The following is a 12,549-nucleotide window of genomic DNA, read 5'->3' as shown; positions in this document are numbered from 1 at the left end:
AAATAAATATTAAATGAATGATTAGGTTATTTGTTCTGCCACAACTTTATTTCTCTTTCTACTAGAATGTCTTTCATTTTTCCAATTCAGGGTACTATTTGTACTTTTTGATTTGTACTGGGGATTGTTATTAGTACTTTATCAGAAAATGACTTTTTCCCCCTCTTCAACTGTCATTTTAAAAGACTTCTTCATTCTTTAAAAAAAGACTCCCCTAATTCAACTAGATTTCTCTTATAATGGTAAGTTTAGAAAACAATTTCTAAAACTTAGGTTGTTCCATCATTCATTTACCAAGTGAGCAAGGCAGCTAAAATTAGGATGATCCTGTAAACTTATGTAAAGAAAACTGTTTTATATATACTTATTTCACCTTGTCTCCTCTTTCTTAGTACATAAACAGCGACTGCTTTTTTCCTGTCTCTTATGGTTGACCTTTATGTATTTCTTCTGGAAACTAGGAGATCCATTTCCCATTCTCAGCCCCAAACATGGTGAGTGTATGTGGTGGGGAGAGGAAAAGGGTTGTTTATCATTTTCTACTTTGAAAAAAATCAATTTTTATAAACTACTTATTATGGGAAACACAGCAAGTTATTTCTCTAAAAAATGTCTGGTTTTGAACTAAATTTTTCTTTCATCCTAGGAGGTATTAGATGCTGGTTTGGGAACAGACTTCTGTCATTTTAGAGCAGGAGTTTTGACTTTAGGTTAGTGAATGAACTTTAAGGGAATAATGGATTGAGAAAGGTATCCTTAACTTTAGCCCCCTAGTATTTTATGCAGAATGATGGGAATGTATATGTATATTTGAAAGTGAAGTATCCATAAGCTCTTATGAGATTCCCAAAGTGGTCTGTGACCCAGAAGGTAAATGGTCGGTGCTCAAGTGATAATGAAGATCATCTCTAGGGAGTGTATGTATTCTAGGAAAGAGCAATGACATAAAACTCTACTAGTAGATGAAAAGCTTTTTAGGAGTTAGTGTCTCTCCACACAAAAAAGTTCATTTTAAATACAACAACCGGTCGTGGACAGAGCCCTGCTTTCTATGCTCATCAATGGGCAAAATCCCTCAACAAGCAAGTTCTTCTAGAACTACTTCAGAAATAAACACTCCTCCAGAATATATATATATATATATATATATATATATGTTAGATTAGAGTACCTACCTGTAATGGATCTACTGGGACTTTCATATACTGAAGCTTTTTTTTTAATACACATCTTTTCATTTTACTGTCCTGCTGTACCTATCGGAGAAGGCAGTGACACCCCACTCCAGCACTCTTGCCTGGAAAATCCCATGGACGGAGGAGCCTAGTGGGCTGCAGTCCATGGAGTTGTTAAGAGTCGGACACAACTGAGTGACTTCACTTTCAGTTTTCACTTTTATGCATTGGAGAAGGAAATGGCAACCCACTTCAGTGTTCTTGCCTGGAGAATCCCAGGGACGGCAGAGCCTGGTGGGCTGCCATCTATGCGTCGCACAGAGTCGGATACGACTGAAGCGACTTAGCAGCAGCAGCAGCTGTACCTATCAAGGTTCTTATAGCAGAAAACAGATTCTACTCTGTTTAAAGCAGGAAGTGGTTTATTACAGTGTATTGGGAGTTTTCAGAAATTCTGGTAAAGCAGAGTATCAAACTTGAGTGTGCAATGTCAAGAGAAACACCCAACCACATAGTACTAAATTAGGAGGAAAAAGAGAACCACAGAAGTTGTCACCTGCCACTTAGGACCTATGATCGGGGAACAGACATTAGAAATGGCTCCAGCTGCTCCAGCTCCCAAGTGCTGACATCACTCCCACATTATTCACGCCTGTGTTTGAGGTCTTACCTGGGCGCGTGAATATGAGGCAACCCAGGTGACATTCAGAATCTCAGCTTCAAGGAGATCTGGGAAAGAGCTTTTGGCTTTCCAGATTCTATAGGAAAAGAAGTCATGCTAGAAAGGCACGGAGATGAGTGGTGCCTAAGCCAGTATCTGGAATCTGCCGTACCTCCCATGTGTCCTTTCATGTCTAGTCATTGCCTAGAGCAGGGATCTGGGGGAGAGAGGTTTTAAGACTCTTCTCCAGAAGTGTCAGAGGAAATGTGCAGTTTTTAAAAGCATGTGCAATGTCATAAATGTGTATTTTTTTCATAAAAATAGTTATTTTGAAATTTCACATAACATCAAAAAGTCCCCAAAAGTTAAAAAACACCAGCATACCAAAATCCTTCATATTCTTATCGTGTCATACAAGACTTCCCGCGTCCTGACTGTTCTCTTTCTCTATCTGTCCTCCAGTCCTGCCAAATTACTTAAAGTTTCTAGAACTGTTCTATCAGCCTGGATAGTCCTTCACCACTGTTCTGCCTGGAAAATACCTATTTATTCTTTCAGTATTCAACTCTTGTCAATTCCTCTAAGACTTTCCTGGCCGTCATTAGGAGATGTCAGTTTCTCCTGCCTCAGTGCACTTATATCACCTTTAAAACTTGTGATTAGTTGTTTCCTTATCCAACTTCCTCATTAACCTGTGAGCTTCCTGAGGTCAGAGACTACGTCTTATTTATCATTATATCCTTAGTGCCTGTCATGGAACCTAGCACATAGTAAGTGTTTAATACATATCTATTGAATTAGTGAATGAAAAGAAAATTGGTTCTCCAAGGTGGTAGATCAGTTCAAGAATCTAACACTCTGGGTAGGAACTTAAGATTTGCTAATGTGATCAGCATGCCCATGTCATTGTATGGAAAAATTTGGAGTAGAGAGGCCCTGATGATATACTTCTCATATAAACTGTTTCAAATGAATGCCCAGAGAGAGATTTGTCTGTGATACTAGAAATGAGGAACACTAGTGGTAAGAGGACCCCAGGGTTGCTAACAGTGATAGTGCAAGCTCATGTGTAGTTCAAAGGTGTGACAGATGCCTTTTTCCAGCCTTCTGGAGATCAGTCAACTCACGTGACCAGTGCAGCCAGACAGTGCCTGAGAGGAGATGAAGACTATCACATCTATTGTAACTTCGTCCATCCCTTTTTAAAATTCTGTGGGGATATCCTGAAGAATACACCCGGAAGAAGAGCTAAGGAATAGTTTCAGTGTTAGTCTTTCCTTTGTGCTCCAGTAAATAAGCATTTTGGTTTTATTTTGGAATGTTCAAGTATCTAATTAATTTGACCCTGTAAGAGAAATAAGGAGGAAGAAAAATTTAGGCAAAGCTGAGAAGCAGCGAGGCTTACACTGCCTTTTTAGAGCTTTCCCCAAACTGGCCCAACAACCAGTGTGGTTTGTTGCTGTGGAGACCATGGAAAAAACTATAAGATGCTGTCTTGACTTATATGAAAAAATGTCTGTAAAAGTATTCCTTGTGCAGTGCCTGCACCTAGGAAGGTTGGAAGACATTTCATGGTAGGAAAGAGTAAGAGAAACTAAGAAGTCATATGAAGCTATAAGGAATCTGTGTGAACAAATAGCAGCAAATCACTTAATCCATCTGACTTTCCATTTATGAACTAGAAAATAAGAATTATAATGGTTAACCTTTACTTCATAGAAATACTGAGATTAAGTAGATAGTATTAAAAGTACTTTAAGCCAGAAAAAGATACTTAATAAAGGGACCGTACCTTAAAGAGAATAAAAGAGAGGCCACATTTTTCCAGTTTTTTATATAACCTATATTAATCCCTTAGGGTTTTTTTTTTTTTTAATGTAACTTGGTGATAGTTATGTATCACAGTCAACAAATATTTGTTGAACACCTTTCATATGCCAGGCGGTAAGTAAAGATCAATAAGACATGATTCCTTCCTGTAAAATGGATATAAATTAAAGAGATATGTGAAGAGTACCTTCAACAGAATTTGGATTTATTCATTCACTTAACATTTTACAAATATTTGTTGAGCACCTAGTTTATATTAACTGCTAGAGATACAACCATGAACAAAAACTATCATAGAAAATAATGCAGATAAGGATATCAAATTTATTGCAAGCCCTTAGCATCAACCTTTCTGAGGAAGTGATATTCAAACTGAGATTTAAAGGACAAAACCAAAGGTATATTCAGCAGGAAGTCACAAGAGACATCCTGTAAAGCCCTGAAGTGTATTCAAGACTGAGTTAGAGACCAAATAGAAACTAATGGTATAGATTTTTTTAAATTGGGTGACCAGATAGTTGATGATGTCATTTGCTAAGAAAAGTAATACAGAAAAAGGAAGATAATTTTAGTTTAGGATATGTAGAATTTGTGTTGCCTGTGCACATCTAAGTGATATTCAGTAGGTAATTAGATACACAAATCAGGAACTTAAAAGTACAGATTTATCTGTCCTCTTGGAGATAATCCCAGGAATCTAAAAAATTAGATATCATCAGCTAAATGCTATTAGGTGAAACTGGGGAAACAAGCAAGATCACCCAAGGAAAATGTATAGACTGAAATGAAAGAGGGAATTCTGGTCCATGGAGAGCAAAAACAGACCAAGAAAAAGCAAGTAGAGAAGGAAAACAGAAATGGTAGTATAAAAGCCAAGAAAGGAAAATAATGTAAAATAGGAAAGTATAAAAGCCAAGAAAGGAAAATAATGTAAAATAGGAACAATTCATTGTCATAAATGATCAAATAAAACAAGGATTGGAAAATGTTGAATTTTGCAGTCAGAAGAAAATTCCTGACCATATTATGATAATGGCTAAGAGTCCAGGCTCTGGAGCTAGGCTGTTTGGGTTTAAATCCTGACTCTACCACTTATTAGCTATGTTAGCTTGACTAAGTTACTTAACTACTCTCTGCCTCCATTTCATCATCTGTAAAATGAAATCTTCAGTAATATCCACCTGAGTTGTTATGAGAATTAAGTGAATTAATACAAGTAGAATACTTAAAACAGTATGTAGTATATAATAGGTGCTTGGTGAATATTACCTATTATATTGCCATTGTGATTTTTCTTGAAAGCACTTTCATTCAGTGTAGAACAGTGGGATGAAAGCTGAATTGCAGCCAGTTGAAGAATAAATGGACGTGAAAGAATCTCCTCCATTTAAGGGGTAAATAGAGAGGGTTGGTAACTAGATGTACACTCAAGGCCAAGGACAGACTTTTTCTTAGGAAAGAAACTTGAAACTGAAAGGAAAAAATCAGCAAAGAAGGAAAGATTGAAGATAAAAGAGAGGGGGGGAGAGAGAGTGGACAGGCAGTAGAACAAATTTTAGAGGAGGTAGAAGGGGCATTAGATCAAAAGTACAGGAAGAGAAGCCTTAGCTGTGGACACCATCTTGTTCTGAAGGGGGCAAGTTAGAAGGATGATTGCAGATGTAAATGTTTCAAGGTAGTTGATGTCTAATAACTTCTTCCTTACATGATAAGCACATTAGCTAAAAAGAACAAAGATTAGAAAAATGGGTTAAAGTATATCTGCTAAGGGGTAGAGGGAGAGATGGCTGACCAAGGGCAAGAAAAGGATTCCTTAGTAGCAAATGATTTCTGTTAAGACTGTTATAATGGCATCAGTGTCAGCATGCATTCTAGTAGTTTTGCGCAGCTCAGGTGTGGGCACTGGGAAGGCAGAGTGTCAGGTTGATCTAGGGTTAGGAGTTTGCAGGATCGATGCTTTAGGAGAAGAGTAGGGGCTAAGGGTCCTGACAAGAGAAGTTAAACAAGCTTGGAGTCCAGGTTCAGCAAAGAAGGAATTGGAAGGTCAGGGATGCAAAAGACTAGAAACCAGAGGTCACAGTGAGCTCTAAAATGAGATAGTGGAAATACAGGCACAAAAGGACTTAAATATTAAATAAGTACAGTTTCAGAGCCCATAGAATTTCTGAATGGTCCCTCTGGTGTTAGGCCACAGGAGTGGATGGCTGAAGTCGACTCTATCCTAGAAATAGGAAGTGAGACCAAATTTAAATTAGTTTTTTCCTGTGACACCAGACTTCCTGAGTTACTCTTAGCATTGCTTTCTTTTACTTATTCCAAATACATCAAAAATAACATTTCTTTTAACTACCATGCTGATTTTCAGCATTCTCAAAGAATAGGAAACAATTGATAATTGGAATAAAATTGAGTATCTAAAACTCACATACTTACTCATTCTATAAATTCAACCTATTTATTAGATGCATTATGTGCTTATTGGTGGCAAAAATGAGTAAGACATAGCTAGAGAACTAATGACATTAGGGGAAAATATGTAGACTGAAGGCAACTATAGTGGAAAGTACTATCTCCTGTTTATACTTTTCCAGCAGATTTGCTTTCCTAAAAGTACTACTTTGTTAGAGTCCACGTTACCTTGAGTAAATAGTCAGCAAATGTTATTTATTGTTATTTTACCATTACCCAAGAATAGAGATGATTCTGGAAGCATTTGGGATAAGAAGAAAATCAATAGACTTTTATATTTATTAGAGAAAAATCCACATGTTAATAATTAATTTAGCTTATGTAAGTTAGCTAAAAGTAATGGTTGTTGTTTTCAGTGATGTTTCCTTTTGCTGTGAGATGAAAGCCGGTTTATCTGTATCACCTGGCATTAATGTGCTTTCATATTTTTAGGGATCTTATCCATAGAACAACTCATCAGCCGGGTAGGTGTGATTGGGGTGACTCTCATGGCTCTTCTTTCTGGATTTGGTGCTGTCAACTGTCCGTATACTTACATGTCCTACTTCCTCAGGTAATGAGAATTTTGTTTTTCTTTTCTTCCCATTACTTCTTGAATACATATGTAACATCATGCCTCCATCATTAATACTTAAATATTAGATCTATGATACTGCCTTTTTATTCTTCTCTGTTCTTTTGGATATTGGCCTAGGAATCTTTCTAAATGAGTCTTATTACTTATATATTGCTTGCCCTTGTTATGTATCCTACATTTATTTTTAAAATGGCAATTTCAATCTGACCTTCTTCAACCCCTTTCATTCCCACTTTTTAAAGCACATTTCTAGTGGACAGCAATGTGAGCCAGTCCCAACTTCAGCAAATTGGTTCCTCTCAAAAGTAAAATAGTAGACGACAATGCCAAGTTAAAAGTGTAGATACATATATATCCTAAATGTCACTGGATCAAGTCTAAGGAAATCTATAAAATAGCTAGTTACCTTCTGCTCCCCTGAGGCCCCAGGAGTACTGGCTATTAAAAAGTGACATAAAAGCATTTTTTTGCTTATTATACTTATTTTAATATTCCCCAGGAAAAGTATAGTTCCTTAAATTACTGGGTAATGATTGAGGTTCCTGTGTTTCTCCAGCTGCCCTATATTATGCCCAAAGATGGAACCCCAAACTCTGCTAACAGCTTATGCTTATTATAGGAATGTGACTGACACAGATATTCTAGCCCTGGAACGGCGACTGCTCCAAACTATGGATATGATCATAAGCAAAAAAAAAAGGTAAGCTATCAGCACATTAAAAACTTGTGCTGTTCAAATTTCTCAACAAGGAAATTTGACATGACTGGTGGTAACAGGGAGTTTCATCTCATTTATTTTTTTTATTTTTTTTTTTCTGCAGTTTATTTACTTTTTTTTTTTTTTTTTTATAATTTATTTTTTTTACTTTACAATTCTGTATTGGTTTTGGCATACATTGACATGAATCCACCACAGGTGTACATGCGTTCCCAAACATGAACCCCTCTCCCACCCCCCTCCCCACAACATCTCTCTGGGTCATCCCCGCGTACCAGCCCCAAGCGTGCCATATCCTGCATCGGACATAGACTGGCAATTCGATTCTTACATGATATTATACATGTTTCAATGTCATTCTCCCAAATCATCTCACCCTCTCCCTCTCCCACTGAGTCCAAAAGTCCACTATACCCATCTGTGTCTTTTTTGCTGTCCTGCATACAGGGTCATCATTGCTATCTTTCTAAATTCCATATATATGTGTTAGTATACTGTATTGGTGTTTTTCTTTCTGACTTACTTCACTCTGTATAATCAGCTCCAGTTTCATCCATCTCATCAGAACTGATTCAAATGTATTCTTTTTAACGGCTGAGTAATACTCCATTGTGTATATGTACCACAGCTTTCTTATCCATTCATCTGCTGATGGACATCTAGGTTGTTTCCATGTCCTGGCTATTATAAACAGTGCTGCGATGAACATTGGGGTACATGTGTCTCTTTCAATTCTGGTTTCCTCCGTGTGTATGCCCAGCAGTGGGATTGCTGGGTCATAAGGCAGTTCTGTTTGCAATTTTTTAAGGAATCTCCACACTGTTCTCCATAGTGGCTGTACTAGTTTGCATTCCCACCAACAATGTAGGAGGGTTCCCTTCTCTCCACACCCTCTCCAGCATTTATTGCTTGCAGATTTTTGGATCGCAGACATTCTGACTGGTGTGAAGTGGTACCTCATTGTGGTTTTGATTTGCATTTCTCTAATAATGAGTGATGTTGAGCATCTTTTCATGTGTTTGACAAAGGAGGCAAGAATATACAATGGAGTAAAGACAATCTCTTTAACAAGTGGTGCTGGGAAAACTGGTCAACCACCTGTAAAAGAATGAAACTAGATCACTTTCTAACACCGCACACAAAGATAAACTCAAAATGGATTAAAGATCTAAATGTAAGACCAGAAACTATAAAACTCCTAGAGGAGAACATAGGCAAAACACTCTCCGACATAAATCACAGCAGGATCCTCTATGATCCACCTCCCAGAATTCTGGAAATAAAAGCAAAAATAAACAAATGGGACCTAATTAAAATTAAAAGCTTCTGCACAACAAAGGAAAATATAAGCAAAGTGAAAAGACAGCCTTCCAAATGGGAGAAAATAATAGCAAATGAAGCAACTGACAAACAACTAATCTCAAAAATATACAAGCAACTCCTGCAGCTCATTTCCAGAAAAATAAACGACCCAATCAAAAAATGGGCCAAAGAACTAAATAGACATTTCTCCAAAGAAGACATACGGATGGCTAACAAACACATGAAAAGATGCTCATTTATTTTTAAGTTAGGGAACCACCAGAGACTTTAGTGTCTAATCTTGTGTGAAGGAAAATTTTCAAATCAACCTTACTTCCTAACTTCAAATATAAATTCTCTTAGATAAGTTTTAGAATATCTTTTATATTTGAAGGTATTCTACATTGAGTGTTTTAACAGTCTATTGTCCTGCATTTTTATAAACTTTTTCATACTTTGTTTCAACCTCCTTTTCTCCAACTACTTTATAAAATCCTTCAGATCTTCCAACTATTGTTGTTGTTTTTATTATTTAAAAAGTACTTTTAAAATGTTTGTTTTCAAAGTGGCATTTCTAGAAATTTGTGTCTCAGTGGGTAAAAGCACAGACGCTAGATTCAGACTATCTGGATCTGAGTCTTTGGCCTACAACTCAGTGTGACTTTAAGGTAGTTGCTTTATTTCCTTATGTCTTGATTTACTTATCTATAAAATGGAAATAATAATAATGAGTTGACTGACATGCAGACTTCTTAGAATAGTGAACTATAAATAGCTCAGGGAAACTATTTATTAATAATCTCGGCAGGACAATCATTTGATTTTAATATTTTGCCTTTATTCATTCATATGAATGAATCATTCACTTAATAATTGTAGAAAGCCTAGTTTATGTTGGACACTGTACTAAATGCTGAATAGTACATGGAGACAGAATGATGAGCAAGGTAATCAATTCCTACCTTCGTGAAACTTATTAGTCTACTGTTTTTATTAGAGTTAATATTACTCATATAAAAATGATGTCATAGAAATTTTAAGTTGATGAGTGTTTTTCCATTTCATGTGTCTTCTTTCAACACTTTCCTATAGTAAGATACATAATCAAGTCAGAAGACAATGTAAGAGAGAACAATAGATATTGGAATGATAAAGAGGCCCAGATTCACCAACTAATTCTTTATCTCCATTTGTATACATCTTCACTAGGGGACCGGAAGTAGATACACATGTGTATACCTTTGTTTACTTGTATATGTTTCATTCACATTCAAACTATACAGTTTATTTTACATGAATGAATATGAATGTTGATTTTTAGAATACAACAATAAGAGCAATGTTATTCAGTATTAAAACATACTGTTTTATATAGAAACATACTGTTTGGATTTCCAGGATTATTCTCCCTTTGACTATATTTACTTTATTCATGTAGAGAGATGAATATAAAGTCATGACCCACATCAAATGCGGATGTGTACTTTTAAGCCATTTCATCACTAATCTTTCTTAATATTTGGCTCTGATCTATACATGAACCCCTATAGACCTTGGTAAGTCAGGATCTAGGATGCCCTGTGGTCCTGCAGCATGTCTTCATAATTTGAGTTGCTCTCAGAAGAATCAGCCTCCCAATTTGAGCTAGTTATCACAGTTCTCTACATGGTAGAGCTAACAGTTCAAGTACAGCTAGATAAACTGCTTGCTAGAACAAAAAAATAACAGTCCTCAGAAAAATAAAACAGATTACAAAGTCAGTGAAACATAATATCTACAAAGTCAAGTCTTCAGTCAAAGCTTGCTGGGCATACAAAGAAACAGAACTGTGCAACCCATATTCAAGATAAAAAGCAACTAACAGACACTTAACTCCAGGTGGGCGCAGATAACAGCTTTAACAAACAGACTTGAAAACAGCTATTATAAATACATTTTAAAAAATGAAAAAATATACAGTATTAATTAGTGAACAGAAAAGGAGTCTCAAAAGAGAAATAGAAACTATATTTTTAAAAAGAAGCAAAAGGAAATTCAAAAGCTGAAAACAACAGTAACTAAAATGAAAATTTTACTAGGTAGGCTTAGCAGAGTTGAGATGGCAGAAGAATCAATTAGTGAACTTGAAAGTAGGTCAATAGAAATTATTCAGTCTGAAGAATAGAGAAATAAAAGATGAAAGAAAAATGAATGAAAATCTTGGAGTCCTCTAGGACTAAGGAGCAAAAAAAAGTACTTAAATAATGGCCAAAAGCCTCCCAAATTTGGTGGAAAACATTAATTTACAGATCTAAGAGGCTTAAGTCAAACACAAGTTTGACTAGTTTTATATAGTCAGATCGCTAAAAGACAAAGGTAAATAAAAAATGATGTATAGGTATAGTTGTTTGTTGTTCAGTCACTAAGTTGTGTCTTTGCAACCCCATAGACTGCAGTATGCCAGGCTTTCTTGTCCTTCACTATCTCCTGGACTTTGCTCAAACTCATGTCCATTGAGTCAGTGATGTCATCCAACCATTTCATACTCTTGTCACCCCCTTCTCCTGCCTTCAGTCTTTCTCAGCATCAGGGTCTTTTCTAATGAGTCTGTTCTTCACATCAGGTGGCCAAATTATGGATGTTTCAGCTTCAGCATCAATCCTTCCAATGAATATTTAGTACTGATTTCTTTTAGTATTGACTGATTTGATCTCCTTACAGTTCAAGGGACTCTCAAGAGTCTTCTCCAGCACAATTCAAAAGCAACAATTTTTCGACCCTCAACCTTCTTTCTGGTCTGATTCTCACATCTGTATATGACTGCTGGAAAAGCCAAAACTTTGAATAATATTTGAACCTTTGTCAGCAAAGTGATGTCTTTGCTTTTTAATATGCTGTCTAGGTTTGTCATAGCTTTACTTCCAAAAAGCAAGCATCTTTTAGTTTCATGGCTGCAGTCACTATCTACAGTGATTTTGGAGCCCAAGAAAATAAAATCTGTCACTGTTTCCACTTTTTCCCCCATCTGTTTGCCATGAAGTAATAAATCTAGGGGAACCATGAAGAAAGTAATACAACTTGAAAACTACATTCCATTCACTCAGTATCCAGGTAAAGGTCATTTTAAAAGGAAACAGTTAAGTCAGTGTGGCCAATACACTTAACATTCTTTTTTTTTTTTTAATGCTTTTTAAAAATTTTTGTTTATTTATTTATTTTTGGTTGCACTGGGTCTTTGGTGGCTCTGTGCAGGCTTACTCAGGCTTACTCAGGCTTACTCCTGCAGCGAGCAGGAGCCACTCTTTGTTGTGGTGCAAAGGCTTCTCATTGCAGTGGCTTCTCTTGTGGAGCACGGGCTGGCTCTAGGGCACACGGGCTTTAGCAGTTGTGGCACATGGACTTAGTTGCCCCAAGGCATGTGAAATCTCCCCAGACCAGTCCTGTGTCCCCTGCATCGTCAAGCAGATTTTTAACCACTGGACCACCAGGGCAGTCTTCTTTATTGTTATTATTTTAGCCAATGGCTTAGTTTAGCCGACAGAAATGCCATATGGTATTTGATACCATTGGTACCGTTTGTATTGGTCCTAACCATGAACACCAATGCTGTTTCTTTATCCTTACCACTTCTATCTCTTGTCACTCTTTTGAGGTTAACGTTGAATTAAATTCTTCTTTAGTTCTACAAATCTACTTTTATTTAAACTCATCCTGTGTTTGTTTGTTTTTTTAAGCCAATAGGCCTTGGCCTATTGTACCCTTCAAGTAACCATTTATGAACAAATGGTCTATTTTTTCTCACAAGGACCCTGTTCTTAATATCTGGGTGATAGGCTGG

The 12,549-nt window shown here is 36.5% G+C and overlaps 1 protein-coding gene across 2 annotated transcripts in view; it reads left to right on the top strand.

The window, feature by feature from the left end:
* The window catches only part of LOC120855973 (Golgi pH regulator), a 47,832-nt gene that overhangs the window by 18,390 nt on the left and 16,893 nt on the right, over positions 1–12,549 (top strand). For both annotated transcript variants that reach the window (XM_040230863.1, XM_040230862.1), the window contains 3 exons: positions 393–494; positions 6,568–6,688; positions 7,332–7,412. In XM_040230863.1, the coding sequence (XP_040086797.1) occupies positions 393–494; positions 6,568–6,688; positions 7,332–7,412 (304 nt within the window). The remainder of the gene's footprint in view (positions 1–392; positions 495–6,567; positions 6,689–7,331; positions 7,413–12,549) is intronic.

This window comes from Oryx dammah, unplaced genomic scaffold, assembly GCF_014754425.2.
Source record: "Oryx dammah isolate SB20612 unplaced genomic scaffold, SCBI_Odam_1.1 HiC_scaffold_28, whole genome shotgun sequence".
Taxonomy (NCBI): Eukaryota; Metazoa; Chordata; class Mammalia; order Artiodactyla; family Bovidae; genus Oryx; species Oryx dammah.
Note: the sequence above shows the minus strand (reverse complement) of the source record. Positions and strands in the feature narration are given on the sequence as shown.